Here is a 25,128-nt window from a genome sequence, read left to right on the forward strand (position 1 = left end):
GTTGGATGAGGAATGGTGGAGATACAGGAAGAGGTGGAGAGTATTCATATTTGCTTCCCACACGGGGTCAGCTGAAAAAGGGGAAAATATGATGATGATGATGATGATAATGATGAGTAGGGGCGGATTTCTATGACCTAAAATATATTTCCATACACATTGATCGTATATGCATTTATGATCTAAAGATATAAAAATGTGACGTATAAAATTCAAACTATAACTTTATGAACAGCATCTACATTACATACAGAAACAATTTGATTACGATTGCTACAGGCTACAATTCATGTAGATTTAAAATAGTTTTAATTCTCCGAAATCCTTAAACTAAGAATCAACTATAATGCTGGATAGTTCATGAACTCATTAAGATTACACGTCTTATGCTGAGACAAGTGCCGACTCTGTGGAAGAAATATACACTACAGTTACCTCCAGTGCTCAATATTCAGTCAGTTTTACGTTATGCACAAAATATGTGTTATTTGAACGAAGCTTTCATAGCTGATCTATTCTCCATTATCAGGAGAGTTGCAATTTTATGACCACGTGGATCTTAAGTTTGTCGAATGAGAATCCTCTCCTAATATTGCTGAGTATCGTCTTGTAGCGAGAGAAACTTCTTTCGACGTCACATGATGTAACGAGAGCGTAACTGAATAGAGTTAAATCAAATACAGTATGGCCTACTGTATTTGGTTAAATCACTTAGAAAAAAATCCTGGAAATCTGCAGATGAATGGTTCCACAAAGAATGTCTCATATTTCACCCAGGTACAAAAGCCCCCCATTCTTTTCCAGTATATTTCCTTATTAACTACACACGCAAAATGCTACTGCTTTCGCATGCTTTGATTCATGTACAATGCACTTTACAACATCTAATGCATCGCTTAGTTCTGCACCTGAAACTTCACTAGGGAGAAGTATGGCTACAATACTCCCATTTTGGATCACGACACTTGTACCTGGTTTTGCGTACATCCAATCAGGCGTATGTTGGTGAAACTGCTGTCTGTCAAATAGTCTTTGCTGACAAGTGGCTCCCCTGAACACAAAAAATATAAAATATAAAAATCATAAATCTCTTCTGTTGTGTTGTGTTATAACCTAAGTTTGTAGTTGGATGCGGACGGTTTTTAACCATTAACGACACTAGTTATGGATTTGCATTGCCAACCAACTATGTAGAGGGTTGAAGTGCTTTAAAATAAGTATTTTATCTGCTGTTCTAATGTAATTTCTTAACGGCTTTCTTATGGGCGCAGTGAAAAATATTAAGCCTGATCAAATCATGGAAGCGGCATGTTCATACTCATACTTGTATTGGCTATACTATTTCGAGAAGCAACACACTTTTGAACCATTTAAGCGTTAATTTATAGTTCTCCCTTTTGGATATACACGGCAGATCAAGTAATGAAATTGAGAAAGTTTTAATTTACAGTTTTAATATTTTACGAAGGGGATGTATCCCTACCGCCTAGCCGCGTTTTTGGGGAGATTCTGTCTGTGGAATGTGTTAGATGTGTGTATTTTTATCATTATTAGTTGGGTGTGACCTGGATTTTTGTTGCGGTTTAAAATTTGATTTCTATCCGCTTTATTAAAATGGCATATTTTTGCTCCATATTCTTTTAATTCTTAATGTACTCAAGATTATATTTTGATGCTTAAATTTATTATCGTACCGCCATAAATATGATTCGTTTGCGAGCACTGAATGAAGATTCATCTGAAGAAAGTCAGGGAGAGGAGGATATTCTTACTGTCACTAAAGAAGCTCAGGTGAGCCATTTCATTATTTTCCCATTTAGATTATAATCATTGATTTATTTTATCAACTGCCTAATTGATGCTTTAAAATGATAGCAGACTCCACCTTCTTCATTAATTTTGCTGTATAATTAGACAGCAGCTTACCATAAGTTATGGAAGATATTTAAAGCTACTAAATTTGCTGCCTCTATAATTGATAGACAAGCACTTCCCTCTCGTGATATATTGGTACTGTAGGTCAGCTGGCGAGACATGACCTGAACATGTACAGGTGGGGGAAAGATCTTGCCCCACCACTGTAACTCCATATGCAGATCCTCAAGGGAAGGGACAGTGAAGAAGAGAAGAGTTCTTACAGTCTTAACACATGTGACTTGTCACCATATCCTCATACCCTCTCCCTCTCGACCACCCCTTTCAGCAGTGGCTATGCAAATCACTTTGTTTAGTTCATGACTTGCTCTATACTAATTTGTAATTACTTGTTTGAAATATGATTGCACTCGGCCATGCTAGGCACTACTGTTTATCATCTGGCTCTGTTGCCAGGTACAGTATGCTAAGTCTATGACTGGTTAGTTAGTAATTCAGTGATACAGAAATTCCCTTCGCTCTAATGTTCTGTGGATTTATATTTATTCTATTGTATGTTCATTTTTGTATAGTAAGTTTGTTGTATTGCAGTTTGTTGTAGTTGTAGTGTCTAGTGAAGATCACACATTATTCCCTAGAATTCATCCTGTCCATAATGCGAGACTAATGTGATTCGCAATCATAGTCGGTCCACTGACGTGCCCTCTGCTTGCTCTGCTGTCCTCTACCTATTGCTATAATCAGACACTGGCACCACCTCGTTCCTACAATCATATTCTGACTAATTAAAATATTTACATATGCTGACAGGAAAAAAAAAAAAAATGAAATGGCGTATGGCTTTTAGTGCCGGGAGTGTCTGAGGACAAGTTCGGCTCGCCAGGTGCAGGTCTTTTGACTTGACTCCCGTAGGCGACCTGCGCGTCGTGATGAGGATGAAATGATGATGAAGACAACACATAGAACCAGCCCCCGTGCCAGCAAAATTTTCCAATGATGGTTGAAATTCCTGACCCTGCCGGGAATCAAACCCAGGATCCCTGTGACCAAAGGCCAGCACGCTAACCATTTAGCCATGGAGCCGGACTGCTGACAGGATATAGAGACCCACACAATTTACACCCTTAAATGTGCGGCTCCATTCGTACATCCTTTATTGTGGAGAACCCTTGGGGTTCACAAATTTTCAGACGGTTGGTGGCCATAAGGCCTTGGACTGAATCAGTTGTTGCTCTTGCCTTCTTTTACCAGGGTGTCACATTCCATACTTCATTTACAACTTCACTATTTCCACACCTTTCTCTTATGATATAAACTTGTGTTTGAGTCATCAGTACATAGACTGGGTTGATGCAGCTCTCAAAGCCACTCTATCCTGTGCTAACCTTTTAATTTCTACATAACTACTGCATTCTACATCTGCTCTAATCTGCTTGTCATATTCATACCTTGGTCTACCCCTACCGTTCTTACCACCTACACTTCCTTCAAAAACCAGCTGAACAAGTCCTGGGTGTCTTAAGATGTGTCCTATCATTCTATCTCTTCTTCTCGTCAAGTTTAGCCAAACGTGTCAAAAACATATCAAATGTAAGGCTTTTCAGGCGTTTGCTCTATTAACCAGCGTTTCGTCTTAGGTTTGATACTAGACTCATCAGAGTGGGATGTGTCAGACCCCACCCACTGACGCTGGGGTGTATGCAGGTGAACTTCGAAATTCAAAATTTAGCCAAATCGATCTCTTCTCACCAATTCGATTCAGTATCTTTCCATTCGTGATTCTATCTATCCATTTCACCTTCAGCATTCTTCTGTAACACCACATTTCAAAAGCTTCTCTTTCTTTCTGAGCTAGTTATCGTCCTTTTTCACTTCCATATAATGCCACGCTCCACACGAAAGTCTTCAAAAACATCTTTCTAATTCCTATATCAATGTTTGAAGTGAACAAATATATTTTCTTAAGAAAGCTCTTCCTTGCTTGTGCTAATCTGCATTTTATGTCCTCCTTACTTCTGCCATCGTTAGTTATTTTACTACCCAAGTAACAATATTCATCTACTTCCCTTGAGACTTCATTTCCTAATCTATTTCCTGCATCACCTGCCTTCATTCGACTGCACTCCAATACTTTTGTTTTGGACTTATTTATTTTCATCTTCCGTATATACGTAGAATGGAAGGAAGTTGTGTTTGTTTCGGTGGTGGTAACCTCAAACTATTAATGTTGCGCGATGTTTAAAACGACGGTATCTCTTCATATAGTGGGTTCTTATTCTCTTGTAAATCATTCAAATTATTGTTTGTATAATAAATTTGGTCTAAATGTTGGAATGTTGTGATTTCCTCATCAAAATAAAAAATGAAATGTCATGTAATATATTTTGTATAGCCAGCCCCGTGGTGTAGGTGTAACGTGCCTGCCTCTTACCCTGAGGCCCCGGGTTCAATTCCCGGCCAGGACAGGGATTCTTACCTGGACCTGAGGGCTGGTTCGAGGTCCACTCAGCCTACATGATTAGAATTGAGGAGCTATCTGACGGTGAGATGGCGGCCTCGTTCTCGAAAGCCAAGAATAACGGCAGAGAGGAATCGTCGTGCTGACCCCACGACACCTTGCAATCTGCAGGCCTTCTGGCTGAGCAGCGGTTGCTTGGTAGGCCAAGGCCCTTCAAGGGCTGTAATGTCATTGGGTTTGGGTTTATATCTTGTATTAGTTATAAGGTTATGTGTTGGTAACTCAGGTAAGTTGAGTCCAGTGGTTTATCTTAGTTTGCTTTGTTCTTTGAACTGCTTGATGTGTGTGATAGTCAGTTGTGGTCAACAGCTCGTAATAAAAGGATATGAGTGATAAAGCTGGTGTTTCTATGGTATAATTTGCTTACTTAAACCAGTGTAATCAATAGAAATGAAGATATATCAACAGGTTATGGGCCCAGAGCTCCAGAGATTCAGAACGCCACAGTACATTCCAGACAATATAAGTTGAAATGGAGTAACAAGAATTAACGGACGAAGCAAGTTGTGACATGGACGGAAAAAATGGCGACCTCGTGGACCGGTGAAGAAACACGAATAGTAATGTGGCTGAGCTTATAGTGGAGAACTATTTTTCATGGGCATTGAAGGTGAAACAAGAGCTGTTGTTGAAAGATGTGTGGGAATCGGTAATAGGCTATGAGGATACACCGGGTTGTCAATTGCTTCAGACAGAAACAAGACGACGCGCGCGAAACAATGTGATCACGTTAGCGGTTATTTTCAAATATGTCGGAGAAAATATTGAAAGTGACGTTGCAGATATTGAATCAGCGAAAAAGGCATGGGAGAAACTGGACAGGTTGTGCAATGACGGAGGGCTAGTGAATGGTGCTATGACCCTGAAAGAGTTAACGCATTTTGTGAAGCCCAAGGACATGAGTGTTCAAGAATACTTTGCAAAAATAAATCAACTGTGGAGGAGAACGAGTAAATCTGTATACGATTTCACAGATCAACAAGTTACAGGAATGATCATCGGAAATCTTACAGAGGAATAAGCAGTTTGTATACCTTCCTTGGAAGCTGATTTGGTGAAACTGACATTCTCGAAGGTGAAGGTGAGATTACTCACTGAGGAAAGCAGAAGGAAACTTCAGCAAAATGGAGGAAGGGCTTACGACACTGGGAAACATGAGGAGGATGAAGCTCATGCCATGGCTGTTCAACAGAAACGTTATATCAAGAAAGAAGACATGGGACGAGGAAAACAGTATAGTTGCTACAATTGCGGTAAACAGGGACATGTATCTAAATATTGTCACAGTACCCAAAAGTGCTTCAATTGTGGTAAGCCAGGAAATTATTCTAACGTATGTCCAAAAATGAAGAGTGACGAATCATCACAGGAGAGTAAATCAGTGAATGCGAGTGGAAAAGTGGTGAGCTTGGTAATTATACATGTAGTAGATGAAGCAATGAGCATGGTAGTTTCTCTAGGAACTGAGAAACTTTGAGATTGGCTGTTCGATTCAGGTGCGTCCCATCATATGTGCCCAACAGAGGAGATGTTTATAGACATGTCAACAAATGTGACTGAGAATGTAGAAATAGATAACAGTAAGCTGGATATTAGAGGTATAGGTAAGGTGAAAGTAAAAATGTCAACAGGATAGACAATTACATTTACAGATGTGTTGTATGTGCCAAACTTGGGTGCAAATTTAATATCACTTGGTAAGTTAACCAGCAAAGGTTTCAAAGTAGGATTTGCAGGTGAGAAAGCAGTGGTTATAGATAAGAATGGAGATGAAACATTGTTTAGTGCAAACAGAAGGAATGATGTATATGTAGTACAGATAGTGGGAAGAAATGATATTGTAGCTGTGAGTGATTGTGACCAAATAATAGATCAAGAATGTAATAACAATGTACCATTTAAATGTGTTTGGCAGGTTAGGTTGTGGCATGAGAGATATGGACATGTACATTCTGAAGCTTTGTTTAAATTGCCTATGTTATAATTGAAAATAAATAATGATATTAATACTTGTTCTGTATGGATTCAGGGGAAACTAATTACCAAGGGAGTACCCAAGTCTTGTGAGCATAAGGGGAAAAATCCACTTGATGTTGTGCACACTGATGTAATTGGAAAAATTAGTCCACTATCACTTGGGAAAGCTCAATATGTTGTAACTATGATTGATGAATACTCCAGATATAATGTGGCTGTATGTGTGAAAAATAAGGATGAAGTGTTGGAGGTGTTTAATAGGTATCAGGCAAAGGCAGAAAAGTTACATGGTTAGGAATTAAGGTAGTGCAATCTGACGATGGTACAGAGCATACATGTCGCAGGTTTCAAGCACAATTGCAAAAATGTCTTATAACTCGTAGGAGGTCTGTACCGTGCACTCCACAACAAAATGGATTAACAGAGAGGCAGAATAGAACGATTTTTGATACTGTTAGATGTCTCTTAATCCAGTCAGGGTTACCAAAAGAATTTTGGGGAGAAGTGGTAATGATTGCAGTGTATTTAAGAAATAGGTGCCCATCCTCAGCAGTAAATTTTCAGAAACCGTATGAACTGTGGTTCAGTAGGAAGTTGGATGAGGAAGAAATGGGTAGATTGAAAGTATTTGGATGTCAGGCGTGGGCTGTGAGAGCAGACACCAGGAAGTTAGATCCCAGAGCAGAGTTGTGTGTTATGATAGGGTACGAGGCAGGTACTAAAGAAGGATATAGATTATGGAGTCTTGAAAGGAAATAAGTAATAGTGAGGAGAAGTGTGGTATTTGAGGAGCAGATATTTCCCTTTAAGGTGAAAGGTCCTGGAATCGATATCATAGAAAAGATAAATGTACCAAAGGCTGAGGGTATTGAAACATACTTTGACATATTATGCATTGAAGATCCAGAGATAAAATTAGGGACTGAATTAGACACAGGGGAGCACGGAGAGGAAACATTGGCTGTTGAGTCAACGACCGGAGAGGAACAGCTAGAGGTTGAGTCTATAGCAATACAAGAGCCAGGGAATAATCTGAGAAGGTCAATAAGACAGAGGAAAGGAAAGACTTGTGCAGAAAGGCAGTAATGGAAGTTAGACATGGGAGTGTAGTGGAACCTAGAACAGTTGAGGAGGGTATGTCAAGCCAGGAGTCTGATAACTGGATGGAAGCCATGAAAGTGGAGATCAATGAGATGAGAAAGGATGTTTGGGAAATTGTAAAAAGACCAGAAAGTATCAAAGTAATTAGTTCTAAGTGGGTGTTTTCATTGAAGTATGACAATGAAGGTAACATTCAGAAATATAAGGTAAGGTTGGTTGTCCAAGGTTTTAAGAGACAGATGAATCTTTGTTATGATGAAACATTGTCATGTTATAAGGAAGAAAACAATGAAACTGTTAATGGGTATTGCAGTATGTAAAGGTTGGACTGGAGAACTTCTAGATGTAACTAGTGCTTATTTAAACAGTGAAACCAGTAGTACTGTATACATGGAACATCCAGAATTGTTCGTAGAAAAAGATGTCCAAAATTATGGATGTAAATTGAAGAAAAGCATCTGTGGACTACGTAATTCGAGTAAAGACTGGAATGCTTGTGTTGATGCTATAATTAGAACATTAGCTTTTTTTAAGAGATGTGTCAAAGAACCATGTATGTATGTAAAGGAGTGTTGTATCATTGGCTTGTATGTTGACGACATAATTGTAATAGGTGACAAAGAAGTTAAGTTGGTTAAAAAAAGGTTGGCAGATGAGTTAGAGATTAAAGATTTAGGTAAAGTAACAAACTTACTGTCTATAAAAACAGATCAGACAAAAGAAGGGGTTATGTTGAGTCAAAATTGTACATTGACAAATTACTTGATTTTTCCATGAGTGACTGTAAACCGAGTAAGACTTTTACCAAGTGGGTATTCAGCAGCTGAAAATGATGAGCAGGAATTTGATTGTACCATCTGTTTAGGTGCATTCGGAAAGTTGTTATAGTTGTCAAATAATACTAGACCTGACATTGCATTTGTGATAAGTAAAGTTAGTCAAAATTGTCAAAAATCTAAGATTGGAAAGAGGTGAAGCATATCATGAGATATCTGTGTGGTACTGGAGATTTAAAGTTGTTTCAAAAATTGGGAGGAGTCAGTACAAGTGTTCTGTGATGCAGATTGGGGAGGAGATACTGAGTCAAGAAGATCAGTGAGTGGGTATGTAACCAATAATGGTAGGGGGAGCAGGATCTTGGTATAGTAAGGAACAGAGTTGCATGGATGCTGAATACATGGCAATAAGAATAAGAATATTTATTCACCATTGATCATTTACATGAAATAGGTTTTGTCATTCAATACTACAGTATTATTTCTACTATCTATATACAGTTATTAAAAGTCAATGTTAACAGTTTTCATTTCTAAGAATTCCTTTACGTCATAAAATGGATTTTCCAACATCCAGTTATACAGTTTTCTTTTAAAGTTATTGGTGAACACATCCTGTGCAGAGAATGGTAATTTATTAAAAAAATATTATACTATTTACTTCGTGAGTTACCTGTTTTCACAAGTCTATGTCTTGCGTCATCAATATTACCCTTATTACGAGTATTGTGTTGATGGAGGTTTTCCCTGATGGTAAATTCATTCAGATGGTTTTTAACATACAATAATGAGATAAAAATATATAGATTTATAACTTAATATTTTAAGCCTAATAAAAAGGGGACGACAGTGCTCAGAAGAACCAGCTGTACACATTACACGAACAAGCTTCTTCTGAATTAGCAATACATTATGGACATAAGATGAATGTCCCCACAATAGCAGCCCATATGAAATATGGGAATGGAAAAGTCCAAAATATGCCGTTCTCAGATAGTCTGCTGTTACTAATTCCCTCAATTTCCACATAGGATATGAGACCTGTGATACCTTTTTACAGACACGATTGACATGTACTTCCCAGCTTAATTTGGTATCAGTATGAATACCCAGTAGCGTGATTGACTGAATTTCTATATTATTGGACAATCCTAACAGAATATGTTGGATTTTATTCTCGTTGCAGAGTAGTTTATTAGATGAAAACCATTTCACTGCAGTCCTAAGAGCTTCTTGTGTCATCTCTTGCAGATTTAATACATCCTGATGCATGTTGATTAGTGTTGTGTCATTGCATATTATGATACAACCGATTGTGACATAACATTTTGTTGTAGGTCATTAACAGCAACATTAAAGAGAAATGGGCCAAGAACAGATCCTTGTGGAATGCCTGTAATAACATCTTTCAATGTGGAATGTCTATTTCTAATTGCAACAAACTGGCATCTGTTGCTTAAATACATCTTAGTTACATCCAAAGTGGGACTATTTATGCCATAATACTGAAGTTTTCCCAACAAAATGTCATGATCTATACAGTCAAATGCTTTACTCAAAGCACATAAAACCAGAGAAACCATTTTCCTATTTTCAAAGGCTGTTAAAGTTTGATTGACAATTTCCAGAACCGCAGAGGTAGTACTTTTACCCTGTCGGTATCCATATTGATTACTAGACAACAGGGCATGATTTTCAAAGTAGTTACTAACTTGACTATAAATAACAGATTCAATTATTTTAGATAATATGGGAACAATTGAGACTGCACGATAATTTTGGGGAAGATGTTTGTCACCACTTTTGAAGACCGGAATAACTTTTGAAATTTTAAGCATATTCGGAAAAAACCCAATCTTTAAACATTTATTGATACTAAACGCTAGTGGTTCACAAATCAGATGTATTGTTTGTTTAATAATGTAATTGGACAGCCAGTAACAGTCCATACTTTTAGAATTAGATAATTTTGAGACCGTCTTTGATTTCATTTGATGTAATGTCAACCCATTGGAAAGTATGTCCCCCTAACTGATGTGGACTAGGTCCAATGATAGCAGATGTACTTGTTGGATTAACTTTATCACCTATTTTTTGCACTGTGTTCAAAAAGTAATCATTCATAGTATCTGGATTCAGTAATATATCATGTGTATGATCAGGAGTATTCTCTTGTGCTATAATATCCCAAGCTGCCTTGCATTTGTTGGATGCACTTTCAATGTATGTTGTCACACGCCAATTTTTTTTCATGCGCAAGTTTAGTCTTCATAAGCATCTTTCTGCACGCTCCCTTGCACCCAAGAATTTTTATAAACACTATACAGAATCAACATCCTTTCTCTTATTTGGGTCAATTCATCAGAATACTAGTTAAGTTTTTTTATTCCTAACTGTGCGCACATTATTGACCTTTACCATGGGGGAGCAAGAATGCCACAATTCAACATAAGTTTTAAAGAAAGTTTCAATAGCAATTTCAGCCTTCGCTTTGTCAGTTTGATTTTCGTATAAAAAATTCCAGTTTACTTTCTTCAATTTTTCCCTGAATAAGTTAATATAACAATATTTCTGTGTTCTTATCCATGAAATGTCAGGCTCCCTATTTGTTCTTTTGTCTGTGTAAGACAAATTCTTCTGGCAAAAAGAAAGTACCAATGGTTCATGATCAGCAAAAGACCCTCCAACGAGCTTGACATTATACGTCCTTCTTGAGAAATTGACAATGTTATCAATGCCTGCATTATTGCGTGTGGGTGTTTTGTTTGTACAGGTTAAATTTAATGATCTTAAAAGGTTAAGAAATATTCTTGAAGACTGTTCGTCTGATTTTGCCATTTCTATATTAAAATCACCACAGACAACTACTTTAGTATAAAACTTTAACAATTTTCTCATAACTATTTCAAAATTCTCAAGAAATACTTTCACACTGTCCTTTGGAGATCTATACAAACTTACAATTATTAGATTCTGATGTATTATTTTAACACAACTAAACTCTCCATCTAATTCTGCACAGTATTGTCCTAAGTCAACCTTAAATTTCAAACAGTCCCTGACTAAAATTCCAGCACCCCCATTGTTCTTATTACTTCTACACATAATATCTGCCATAATATACCCACTGGGCACAAGGAATTCAACTTGATCTTCTACAAGCCAATGTTCTGACATGCATACATCAATTTTTCAGCTTTACAAAAATGTTCTAGTTTTAACACTTTATTTCTGACACATTGAATATTAACCTGCAGGATAGTCAATAAACTATTGTCAATTTCTGTTTCCTGGACACTGTCAGTATCTTGGATGTCATTTTCCTCAATAGGCCTACTAGTAGATATTTTTGTTTCTACAGGTTCATTGATTTTAGTGATCTGATAAGAATCTAACCTAGTCTGTCTACCTTGCACATTAACACTATTCCCCAATACAGTTTTAAAAGAACCTAACCTGTATAGACTACCATGAGTATTAATATCATTCCTCGACTCTAGCATGACAGACCGACCTATATCGGTTACTTTATCTAGTTTTTTTTAGAGGAATGGGATCAGGTACACATTCTACATCTTGAATTGTAAATGGCAGAGGTATCTCGAGAAGTAACTTGGATGAAGGATTTGCTATCAGAGCTAGGGCTGGAAAGGTTTATGGATATACCTTGTAAAGTTTTTGCTGACAATGCAGCAGCGATTAAATTGAGTAAAAACGATGTGAGTGAAAGGTCAAAACATACTGACATGTACCATGTATGTAGAGAACTAGTAGAAAAGTGGTTCATTGAGTTTGTACATGTAGCATCAGAGAGAAATGCTGCAAACTTGTTCACAGAGAGTTTATCAAGCAACAAGCTTAAGAGTTTGTATAGGCTTATAGGATTGTAATGCAGGGATAATTGATTGAAGTGTAGTTTTTTTTTTTGAGAAAAGTAGGGAGTGTTGGAATGTTGTGATTTCCTCATTAAAAAAAGTGTAAAATGTCATGTAATATATCTTGTATTAATTATAAGTAAACATTAAGGTTATGTGTTGGTAACTCAGGTAAATTGAGTCAAGTTTGCTTTGTTCTTTGAATTGCTTGATGTGTGTGATAGTCAGTTGTGGTCAACAGCTTGTAATAAAAGGATGTGAGTGATGAAGCTGGTGTTTCTATGGTATAATTTGCTTACCCAAACTGGTGTAATGAGTAGAAATGAAGATATATCAACACTAAACCTATATAAATCCTTTCATATATGCTCGTCAGACTCCCTTTGCTTACCTTTTTCTTTAATATGGTCAAGTCTCGATTTATATTGGTGTACTGGTGGCCCGCATCTCCCGTATGGACACTCGTGGCAGAATATTTCCTGTGTCTATTAGCATTAACATGTTCCTGATACCTAGTATGAAAGTTCCTACCTGTGGCATTCATCACACTTAAGATCAATGCCACGTTGCGTATGCCGGTCAAAAGAAAGAACATTTAATTCTGAATAATTTGATACCAATATGATGTGTGTGCTCCAATTTACTCATGAAGTATGGCACAAAGTTATTCACTGTACATGTAACTCTCGTCGATGTCAGTTTCATCACGGTCCGATGCACGTTGAGCAGCTGTGACTGTGCAAAAATCTTCAGGGATAAAATCGTCACTTTCCACATAACAGGAATCACTTTCAGCAAAAAAAGTCACTTTTACTGTCTAAATCGTCTGAAAATTCAGGGATATCGGAATCATTCAGCCTTGAACATGGTCCAGCCATTACGGGAAAAGGATGACGCAAAAACGTGCAACAACGGAGTAATGAGAAGATGCATAATTATAGTTCGGGAAGTGCAGCGAACACACGATATACCAAAGAAACGAAACAAACGGTAAACTTTTAAAAGATCAAATTGTTGTATTCATAAGCCAACCAAAAACAGATCCACGCAATAACTTCGACAGTGGCGGCTTGTGCTGAATTATGTTGGTGGTTCTGCTCTGTGACGCCCAGTTCATTGTAATAGATAAATCTAAATTAGTATTGCATACGGGAAGTGCCAATTGAGCTCGCGTGCATACATCCTCCAACCCCGCTGAAATACCTTACTCCATGTCCTATCAGTTTTGAAGTTTCTGAAAATTTGCAGAAAAAAATACAGGTAAACATGCATTTCAATTTGTAAAACCCAGATTTTGAGAGACATCGATATAAATAACTGACTTGTACAAAAAATCAACAGTTAAAAAGTTACAAAAATAAAAGCCTTTCTGTTTATCGAAAAAATGTACATGCTTATTGAAAAATTGTTGATCTAGTACAGCCACACTCAGATTTACAGAGGTTCCGGGATCTGAATACATCTTTGGGAACCGGCTTTCTTAATGGAGGGCGAACATCAACTGATGGTTTTAACGTTCCTATTTTCATTTTCATTACTACGTAACTCTGAATTCACTACAATTACAGAGAAACATATTCATGATTTACTTGTAGAATGTTCATTCAGTTACTGATCAATTCTTTTCATGGCTTGTCTCATTTACTAAGAGTGAAAGACCTTAGTCTAAAGGAGGTCAGTTTTTAACCCTTGACATAATTCTTGGCCGCAGTGTTATCTAATAGCAAGGTTCCAACCTGGAGTAGCTACGTTTTAGCACAAATGGTCAAGCCAGGTCTTCCCATTCACATCCAGCAAGACAAGCCAAGAGGGGAGAGGATGTGATTTACAGCCACGCTTGGGGAGGAAGTGTGAACGATTCCAAGAATTGGGACATCTCAGCTATAGAGTTAGTAAAATATATGTTTAAAAAATAGTGATGGCAATAATTTGTCTGCTTAGCCCCATAAACTCGCCAAGGCTTTTAGGCCTAAAGTCTCGCTCATTTGCTTTGTAGGAGAGAGAATGTTTTCGGTCGTTGGATGGAATTATGCCTTAAGCCCTGGCCATTTACACAAAAGATAGAGAAATATACGTGCCCCTAATCTTAAAGTATGTGGTTTGAAGACTTAACATGAACAGTAAATTGATTGTCTGATTTAATCGCAACTGAACACTGTCCTTTTTATCATGCATTTATCCTGTATTTAAGCTGTTTGGGCTTTTATTCTACTGGACAGTAGCATCACAAATTATACTGTAGTATCTGAGAATGTTGACATGTAAGAACTTTAAACCATATCAATAACCACAAGAGCCTCCGTGGATCAGGTGGCAGTCCACCGGCCTCTCACTGCTGGGTTCCGTAGTTCAAATCCCGGTCACTCCATGTGAGATTTGTGCTGGACAAAGGGAAGGCGGGACAGATTTTTCTCCGGGTACTCCGGTTTTCCCTGTCATTCCTTAATCATTGCCCCAGAGGAGTGCGACAGACTTTGGCAGCCGGCACAATTCCTATCCTCGTTGCTAGATCGGGGCTTCAATCATTCCATTCCTGACCTGGTTGAATGACTGGAAACAGGGTGTGGATTTTCATCAATAACCACACAGTTTTTTTCTCTATTTACGATGATGAGTCAAGCGGAGCGAGCTTTTTGCCAAACAGATAAGATTTGAAAATGCTCTGCTCACTGCAGTGATTCTCTAGCAGATGGTGGTGCTTGTGCTACCTCTAGTGTATTATTTACTAACTCATTACTCTCAGCGACACGCTCCTCCAATACATGCTAATAGGCCAGCCGTGCTGCAGGGCATGCAGTTCATACAGAACCTTATGGGTAACAGCCACCTATCGGAAAAAAAGGCTATAGTTAAGGGTGCTCTCCTAATGTTCTGTCGTTCGAAGATCTAAACAGGGTTGCCAGATCACTAGTATCTAATGGGTATCGATCTTTGGCTCGATAACAGCACTCATTATTATGAAGGCTGGGATTGCTAATCGCTGTATATATGAACTACAGAGATAAGAACATTTTCCTATTTACAGATAGCCAAGCAGTCATTAAGGCATTTACTTGAAGCTGTCCGGATTACATCCAAAATTGTTTGGTATTGTCATGCACTTCTCCTGAAGCTCTCAGAGAACAATGTTGTTAAAATAATATGGGTACCTGGGCATGCAGGCATAGAAGATAATGAGAAAGCAGACAAACTGGCAAGAAAAGGGTCAGAAACACCTTTTGTGGACCCAGAACCAGTATGTGGGATCTCTTATAGACAAGCCCGACTTTACATAGGTAAAAAACTTGCCTGAAGTTGAATGGAATGGAGCTGCAAGTGAAGCCCATGAACAGAAACTGGCAAATAAGTTAATTTGGGAGGGAGGATTTACACAAGTAGTACAAGAACCAACTCGTCTCAATAACTTGCTAGATGTATTCTTGGTTAAACCATGGGAAATTGTTGATAAAACTGAGGTAGTTGAAGGAATAGGTGACCATAAGGCTGTAATAATGGATGTAGGACTCGTACCAAAAATGCTTAATAAGAGGGTCAAAAAAGACAAGAAATTATACAGAAAAACTAAAGTTGATGAATTTGGGACTTATCTTAAATCACAATTCAGTTGTTGGATAAGTGAAGGGAATAATGTGGATACACTTTCGGCTAAATTTAAAGGAATCATTTGGGAAGGAGAAAAGAGATTTGTACCTGTTAAGAAGGGTAAAATGACCTCAGACCCTGTTTATTACACAAGGGAAATAAGAAAATTAAAAAGAAAATGTAGAATAGTAAACAGGAAAATCAAAGAAGGTAGGGAGAATAGAGAAACTAGGAAACAGCTAATGAGGGAATTGAATAGAGTGAAAAAGGAAGCAAAAGAGAATTATATGAATGGCATTCTTCAAGAGGGTAATGACCACAAAGGGAAATGGAAAAAGCTGTATTCATATATTAGGAATCAAACAGGAAAAGGAATCCAAATTCCTACAATGGTGGGAGAAGGGGGTGAACACTATTTAAGATACTGAGAAAGCAAACCTCTTTAGTAGGGAATTCCGAGATTCAGTAGAAGATCGTCAGAACTTGGAAACCGTAACAGAAAATAGAAAGGGAGAGAGACAGAGGGAAACAAGAAGCTTCTCATTCACAAACGAAGATATTTTCAGAGAAATCCAACTGCTTCAGCAAGGAAAAGCAGCAGGAAGTGATCAAATTATTGGGGAGGTATTAAAGACAATGGGGTGGTATATAGTGCCTTATTTAAAATTTCTCTTTGACTATGTCATAAATAATAGATACCAAAGGAATGGAAGGAATCTATAATAATACCAATTTATAAAGGAAAGGGTGATAAAAGGAAACCAGAGAACTACAGACTAATCAGCCTGACCAGTATAGTTTGTAAAATACCGGAGAGTTTAATAGCAAAGTACATCAGAGGGATATGTGATGATAAAAATTGGTTCATGAGGAGCCAGTATGGATTTAGAAAGAAATTTTCTTGTGAGGCACAACTGGTGGGATTTCAGCAGGACATATCAGATCAGTTAGATTCAGGAGGCCAGTTAGATTGCATAGCCATAGATCTTTCCAAAGCCTTTGATAGAGTGGAACATGGAATATTATTAAAGAAATTGGAGGGAATAGGATTGGACGTAAGGGTTATACGTTGGATAAGAACATTTCTAAATTCAAGGGTTCAGAAAGTCAAAGTAGGAAATAATATATCACAGGAAGAGAAAGTCTGGAAGGGAATTGCACAGGGTAGTATAATCGGTCCGTTACTTTTCTTAATATACGCAAATGATTTAGGGAACAATATAACATCGAAAATAAGATTGTATGCAGATGACATAATTGTTTATAGGGAAATAAATAACATTGAGGATTGTTAAGAATTACAAAGGGACCTTGACAGTATCCAAGAATGGGTTGAAGAAAATAATATGAAGATTAATGGAGGCAAATCAACTGTTACAACATTTACAAACAGGAGCTTTAAAACTGAATTTGAATATACTTTGGATGAGGTAGTTATCCCATAAGATGGCAAGTTCAAATACTTAGGTGTGAGATTTGAAAGTAATTTGCACTGGAAGGGTCATGTTGATGACATTGTTGGGAAAGCATACAGATCGTTACATGTCATAATGAGGCTACTTAAAGGATGCAACAAAGAATTAAAAGAGAAAAGTTACTTAAGTATCGTTCGTCCATTATTGGAATATGCAAACAGTGTTTGGGATCCTCACCAAGAATACCTAATAAAAGAACTAGATGGTGTGCAGAGGAAAGCAGCAAGGTTTGTAACAGGGGATTTCAGGAGAAAGAGTAGTGTATCAGAAATGTTAAAGGAACTTGGGTGGGAAACTTTAAGTAAGAGAAGGGAGAAAACTAGACTTATAGGATTATATAGAGCCTATACAGGAGAAGCAGCATGGGGAGATATCCGTGAGAGGCTTCGGTTGGAAAATAATTATATTGGTAGAACTGACCACAAGTACAAAATTAGAAGGAATTTTAGCAGAAGCGATTGGGGTAAATTTTCTTTCATTGGGAAGGGCGTGAAGGAGTGGAACAGTTTACCAGGGGTAGTGTTTGATCCTTTTCCAAAATCTGTACAGATATTCAAGAAGAGAATAAACAACAACAGAGATAATAAATTAAATGTTAGAGGGCATTCGACCAGTGCAGGATATTGTAAATAATAAATGTGTGTGATTAAATTAATTCCATCCCCTGGTCTAAGGAGTTTGGACAGCCCAAGTAGGGGACTGCCTGTAGGGGTGAAGTGCAGTGGGGACTTCGAGGGCCCTGGGACCGCTATGGTACCTGTGAAGGCCCTTCAGGAACTCTGAAAAGTGGTGGCAAAAGGGGCTCTGGTTAAGATGCAGCAGGTCGTTATGCTACTTGGGTTCCAAAATGGGTAAAATATAAATATGTAAATAAATTCAATGTTAATTTTAATCTTATACCAGTTGTATAGTATTATTAGAAGTAATTTCACATACCGTACTCTATATGAGTTGACTATGTTTGTAAGATATTATAAGTAGAATTTTGTAAACAATATAAATTTATTAAGGATGATGTGTGTGTTTAATAGAAAAAAATTATTAGCGTAAATTGTATAATATTGTATTCTAGGAAAATTTTCTTCGTCTCCTGTTAATTTAAAATTTAGTGCTTGACAGTAATGTATTTTAGTGTACCATTTGCCACCGAGGTAGACACCTCATTTGCAAATAAAGATATTTTTGATTTGATTTGAAAAAGGCTACAAAATAAACAAATGGAAAACTGGGAAAATGCTCCAGGATGCAGGCTTGCCAAAGAACTAATAAAGAGCCCAAACAAGAAGCATACTAAGGGACTGCTGACTGGACACTGCCATCTTAAAAAAGCACCTGAATAGAATTGGAGTAATAAGACACAACGTATGTTGCAAATGTAATGATGCAGAAGAATCAGCTGAACACATACTCTTAGAATGTGAGGCACTGGGAAGAATCAGAATCTCCATATTGTGACTACCTGGTGAAGAGAGAAGAAAAATCCGAGAACACCCAATAAGGAGGACCTGCAACTTTATGAAGGGAGCAGGTATAACTAGGTGGGGATGAAGGAAAACACATGGTATATGATTTTTCACGAGAGTTTAATCCTGATGTAAACAAGGCATGTCCACGCCTCAGCCAAAGAAAGAGTTGTGATTCGCTGAGCGTGTAGTATCGACCTCCGCCCCGTCAACGTCTCGTGTTCGGACATACAGTGCTGCGCATATTACCTAAAATAGACGAGGAACAGTTTTTGAGCTGTGCGAAACTAAACAGAGGGGTCTAAAGGGAGATCTACTGCTGAAGATTAGGGCCTACGTTATTTATTTATTCATTTCTGAATATTAAAGAAAGCTATCGTAGGCTAGAGCACCTCTTGCTCTATTTCTCTCACTGTGAATACTGACACTGACAGCTGCTGCAAGATGCAACACCTTATCTCCACACTGTACAGCTTGGGACTTTCCCTCGCTATGAGAAGACTTCCTGCATTACACCACGCCTTCTGCCTTCATATCTCGTTATTTAATCACTGTTTTATTTAAAGAGTTGTGATTCGCTGAGCGTGTAGTATCGACCTCCGCCCCGTCAACCATATTTTAATTTGATTACGTATTCTTTCAGACTATCTAAATGTAATAAACTAAGATAAAATTAAATTAATGCCACGTACTAATTTTCTTCGAGCTCGCATACAGTTGAGTGAGTGCGACGGTTGCTTCTCCAATCAACTACGTCTGTGTCCACGTGCAAAGCCAAGGTGCTCCGCCTCTTTGTTTACATCAGGATTAAACTCTCGTGAAAAATCATATAGCTAAAGATCATCGAGGTCGACACTAAAAAGGAACTTTTTAAAGAGACCCTATAAGTAAATAAATAAATAAATAAATAAATAAATAAAGGAAGAAGAATTGCTGTATATCTTTAATTCTGGTGGTTCTGCAGCTCTGCAGATTGTATTATAAGCTGCACCTAAAGTTCAAACAACCACAACACAAACATTCATGGTCAACAGATTTCATTTATCGAAAAAAAAAAAAAAAAAAAAAATTCATGGAGCTGGTGGATATATCTATTGAGTAAAATGCAAATTCAGTGCTTGAAGTTACTGTCACGATCATCTATTACCATTTAACAGCCACACAAATGACCAAAATCCTTAAATAGGAGAGACCACGAACCTACTACGCTGGCGTAGCAAGGGGAGAGGTGATACTCCCACGTGGCGTGTCCCAGGTGGCGAATAGGGGGTCCTAACCGCCTTGCCGGCAGACTTGAGGGAAATAAAATACCTTTAGCGGACCAAGCACACAACCCCCTGTGGGTGGGGGACGCAGACAAAGAATACACCCACGGTATCCCCCGCCTGTTGTAAGAGGTGACTAAAAGGGGCGACCAAGGGATGATTATATTAGAACCATGAAACTCCTTGCGATTAGTACCACCACGCGGGGAACACCATGGGTCGCTTTTCTTTGCGCGTAGTACCACTATGTTAGGTACCAAATAGGTTTTTTATTAGTAGCAAACGAGAGTGCGATGGCTTTTACAGTACCTGTGATTAGTAGCACTATCTGAGCGACACCATGGGATGACGGAACCCATGGTTTTGGCTTGCCTATGATTAGTACCCACTATATGAGGAACACCACGGGATAGTACGAGTCCCTGTGGTTAGTACATTTAGGTGATGAACCAACACCTCCTAGATAATAAGGCCTCACAACAGTGCTGTGACGTCACGCTACGGAGGCGATCGCAATCCAAAGAGACGCAGAGCATGGTCACACACAAACATGATTTTAATGCTTTTAGCTTGTGGAATAACTTATTTACCAACAAATAAAGTTTAAATTTTAGAGGACATTGAATTATATTGCCGTTATTACCGTATCTTAGAGACTCTGTCATTAAAGATAAACAACACACTGTTTTAAATCACGGCAGCATTTACAATGTTAACTTACTCCAGGCTGACACAGAACTGAAATTCACAAACATATTTCAATTGACATAGGCACTGAATAGACAGTAAATGATTTTAAAATAAAAAGAGAACGCATAAAATTAGTTTAGGCCTAACATTTAGACTGTACTACGAAAATATGATACACTAACTTCACTTTTATTTACAAACTTCCATTTTGGGAAAATTTAGAAAGACACTGAGTTCATAATATTAAGGAAGAGGAGCATAACATTCACCTGGTCTGTAGGTAGGCCTAGGTCCAAATTATAACATATTGGCATTAAAGTTAATAAGATATACATCATCATATATCAAGCATGCTAGTAATGCAAAATGACTTCGATACTTTTGCCTATTACATGAGTACTGTACACACCTATTTTGAGAAAATTACAGACTTTCTTGAATTTGTACAATATTTTGTGGATTCATTAGTTTTGTTCCTGCAGTAGTTATTTATTAGAATAGTTGTACACTTCCAAATAATGTTGTAATACAAATATTCTGAAGTGTGCTCCGTACATTCATTCCTGTCGTCTATACATTCATCAGCTGAGAGAACGATTTGCAGGGTCACATCACTTACATACTTCTTATGGTTATTTAAGCTAAGGAATTTTCTCTCACTTTCTGGCCTCAACATCTTTATGATGACATGTGTATGTAACTAAGTGTACAGCTGTTTCTGCAGGATATTTCAAATTGCCCCTATTGAGGCTGTCAATAACATTATGATGACTGTTTCTAACAGTAACATCTTTCAAAACTAAGAAATCTGCACAGTAATTACAATTTAATTTCTTGAGAAGAGAATGACAACAATAACCTGCTATGTATGTTAAAACACTTGCAACACCAGATGTGCTGTCAAGATCTGAGTCTGTTACATTGAGCTCGCCTGTAAATGTTTGAAATGAGGAAACTGCACAATAATCATGATCTAACAGTATATCTTCATCAACAATATCATTTACAACAATTTTCCTACCATTAGAAATGGGAAGTTCAATTGAATTCAAGATTCATTTTTTTTTCTCAATTTCAAACACCTGTCTAACAGAAACATGGTATTGGCCACCTGCAAGTTGCCTGTATTCACCAAATCGTGCCTCTAATGCATCTGTCTGAAACTTTCCAGGAAGAAAATATGACCATTTCAGTACTTCAGAACAAAACTGTTAGCTGTATAAGGCAGTGAGTTGTTTGAGTAAGAGCTCTATGCGTTTGACTAGACAATTTGCCACATTTCAGACCTAGATTATCCCAGTGATCTAACCACTGAACAAACTTCATTAAAAAACCCTTCCGTTCATCACCAGGTTTGTTGGTGAGAGGCTGTTGAAATTTATCATTAAGTCTTACACCTTTGAAAGGGGTCTTTACATTAACAATCTGCCACCAGGTAGTGATTACTTTTACAAATTCAGCTGTGCCCTCATATGATGTTAAATTGTGCTTTTCTCCTACAACTAGTAAAGCATTTACTATATGGTCGTTAAACAACTGACACACATATTTCACATTTTGTCTTTCAAAACTTGAAGGCCATAGAGCTTTGACAGTCAAACCATACCCATGCTTTACAAGGTCATTCCCTTCAGCCTCAAACAAGTCCCTTATAGCTTTGAAAGATGCAACTTTAACTTTAGAAAAATCATCAAAGTCAGGATACACAAATTCCAAACCATTAGTTTTCTGGTTGAGCCAATTATTTCCGATGCATTTAAATAAATGCACAGCGTCAATGAGATAAAAAAGAGACTTGTTAGGATTTCCAGGATTACAATACTCAGTTTTAAGTTGAGGTGGATTTGAAAATTTTGACATTGCTTTGGTGTTGAGAGCATTATTATCGGTCACAACAGCCAGAACATTAAATCCCATAGATTCCAAACCAACAATAACCTTTGACATGATACTGTGTAAATCATCACCTGTTAACTTGGACACAGGGAGAATATGAACTACTTTCTTCTTTGATGATAAAATGCTCTGGATCATAAATACATGTGCTGATGTAGCAACATTGGTAGTGTTAGCACATGAGCCTACAATGTTCCCTCCCTTGAAGTCCATGTATGGTTTAATGTGAATTTCATCTACCATCAATGTTACAAATTTGTTGTTCTGTTGAAAACCTTGAACTTTCTGTTTTATATATTCCAGAAAATATGTAGGGTTCTGTTCTAATATTGGGCTACCATTCAGACTGGAACATACTCTTTTCAAAGTATTAACATGTGGCAAAATTAAATTACTTCTATGTCTCATAAATTTGTAAGCATGAGGAGAAATAAGTTGGAAGATTGAACAAATAACAAGAAAATCATGATCATACTCCCTTTTGTGTTTAGGAACTAAGGAAAGTTTTAACTGTGATTTTATTAAATTAAACGTGGGGTCATCTTCCTCAGTGATCAATTCACCCACTAGGCCTAGAATTAACTTATTTTTTGTATCTTTCTGCACACTGTTACACTCATTCCCTGTAATGTACCTATGGAATTTTGTAACTAAAGAATGTACTTCATTTGTGTTGGTAATTTTGTCTACATTAGAAAATTTACACTGCAATAAAACCCCTTTAGAATACACTTTTGAGGTCATGTCCTCTTCAATTATTATATATGCTATGCAATGTGGTTGCTTTAATGTATCCATGTACAGAAAAATTACTTGCATTTCCTTCACAACAGTACATCAACCATCAGGTAACATCAACATGTTTATTTTACTTTTCAGTTGTGTTAGATTGTGGACTGAAATTCTGTCTGTGTATGAGGCATGACTGTTGATACCGGTACTATCTTCAATTGCTCTGTTTATTGATTCCCTCTCTATTCTACTTCTCTTTTTGTCCGGTTCTTCTCTTGAACTGGTAGAATGTGAAGATAAATATGATGGACAGTTGGGAAAGATACAGGGGACTGCATTCTCTGACAGTCGTGGACTTGGAAGAGGAGCAGTTAAAGTTTTTCCTGTCTTTGAATCAGTAGCAGTTACTTCCCACAAGACATCCCTGGCTTTGAAATGTCTGTGGCATACCTATAAAATAAGATACCACTGTGAGCCAACTTCATGCATTTACAGAGTGAATAGGCCTACATATGTAGGCATGTAGTTTAATGTGTATAATAAATCTAATTCGGGTAATAATAATAATAGTAATAATAATAATAATAATGTATCCCTTGATTGTAAGCTAACATAACCTCATATCTTACGAGAGTAAACATACCTACATATCACCAGTTGCTGCGTGTAGTTTAATACCTAATAGGCCTATGTGCATTATGATTATGTGAGAATGTAAAAGTAACAGTTACTCACCACCGATTATTTAGTAACTCTGTAATCTTGTCTTGGAATTGCACGTAAGCATCTCTGCTGCATAACCTCATCTTTCGGGAACTTAAACACATGGACTTTATCATTATCGTAATTTCCCTTGCAGTTGGGCACACAACACTTTAGCACCATTGTACACAACGATTCGCAACTGGTACAATTAAAATAATTAAAACACTTCTATATAATTGCACCAACACGTTGCCACACTCATTGCTTTCTTAACACTGAGAAGGTTCAAGCTTGCCTCCCGGTAGTGACGTCACGGTAGACATGCCGAACAGTTGTGAGGCCTTATTATCTAGGAGGTGTTGGATGAACACCATAGGTTTGCGTTGCCTGTCAATGGCGCTGCAATGTGCGAAATACAGTAGGTCTGTAATACATGTGTGAATTTCATTGCCTGTGAGTAGTACCACAATGTGTGGAATACTGCGAGTCTACGCTACTCATGATTAGTACTGCAATATGACAAATACCATGGTTCTACTTTTTTAGCGATAAGTACCATTATGAGGGGCCGATGACTTGGATTTTGGACTCCTTTCGACTACAAGCATCATCGATTCAGTATCGTGTTATAGAAGCAGTCCCTTGGTCAGTAATACTATTGTTTTATGCCAGCTTCTCTGCTTGTGAGGCACTGTGGGTTGGTTCCACTGATGGTTTTAAATTCATATCCATCCATTCATTCTTCGTCCTCACGTTTTGAATTGTGGTCAGTGGAGGATTTCGGGTTTTTAATTTGTCATTTCATTTCGTCTCATTTCGTAGCATTAGGGGCCGTTGACCTAGATGTTAGGCCCCTTTAAACAACAAGCATAAATCATAGATAGGAGAGAGCCGATGTATTGGCACTGTGAGCATTCTTGCTATAATCTCTCGCGCCATCGGCGCGCTGAATGCAGGAGGGTTAAATTGAGTACTCTTTCTTGTATTGGCCGGTCCACCTCTGGCCAGATTACCCCATGGTTTTAGTGACTAGTCATCACTGTGGTAGTATCAGCACATAAGAGGAAGGAACTGCTGCCCCTGCTTCGTGTCTGTCAGTTTAATCTGTAACACTCATTCGGATGGCTTCCTTCTTGTAGGTCTGCAGCACACTCAAACATTGGACACAGTTATTCATACCGCTGGCTCTACACTCCGT

The 25,128-nt window shown here is 37.7% G+C and overlaps 1 protein-coding gene across 1 annotated transcript in view; it reads left to right on the forward strand.

The window, feature by feature from the left end:
* The first annotated feature begins 1,106 nt into the window (after positions 1-1,106).
* Positions 1,107-25,128, forward strand: part of LOC136863554 (calcineurin-binding protein cabin-1) — a 609,489-nt gene continuing 585,467 nt past the window's right edge. Inside the window, exon 1 of the mRNA XM_068225987.1 lies at positions 1,107-1,791. Within this exon, the coding sequence (XP_068082088.1) occupies positions 1,705-1,791 (87 nt within the window). The 5' untranslated portion in view covers positions 1,107-1,704. The remainder of the gene's footprint in view (positions 1,792-25,128) is intronic.

Source organism: Anabrus simplex, chromosome 2 (assembly GCF_040414725.1).
Source record: "Anabrus simplex isolate iqAnaSimp1 chromosome 2, ASM4041472v1, whole genome shotgun sequence".
In the NCBI taxonomy this organism is placed as follows: domain Eukaryota; kingdom Metazoa; phylum Arthropoda; class Insecta; order Orthoptera; family Tettigoniidae; genus Anabrus; species Anabrus simplex.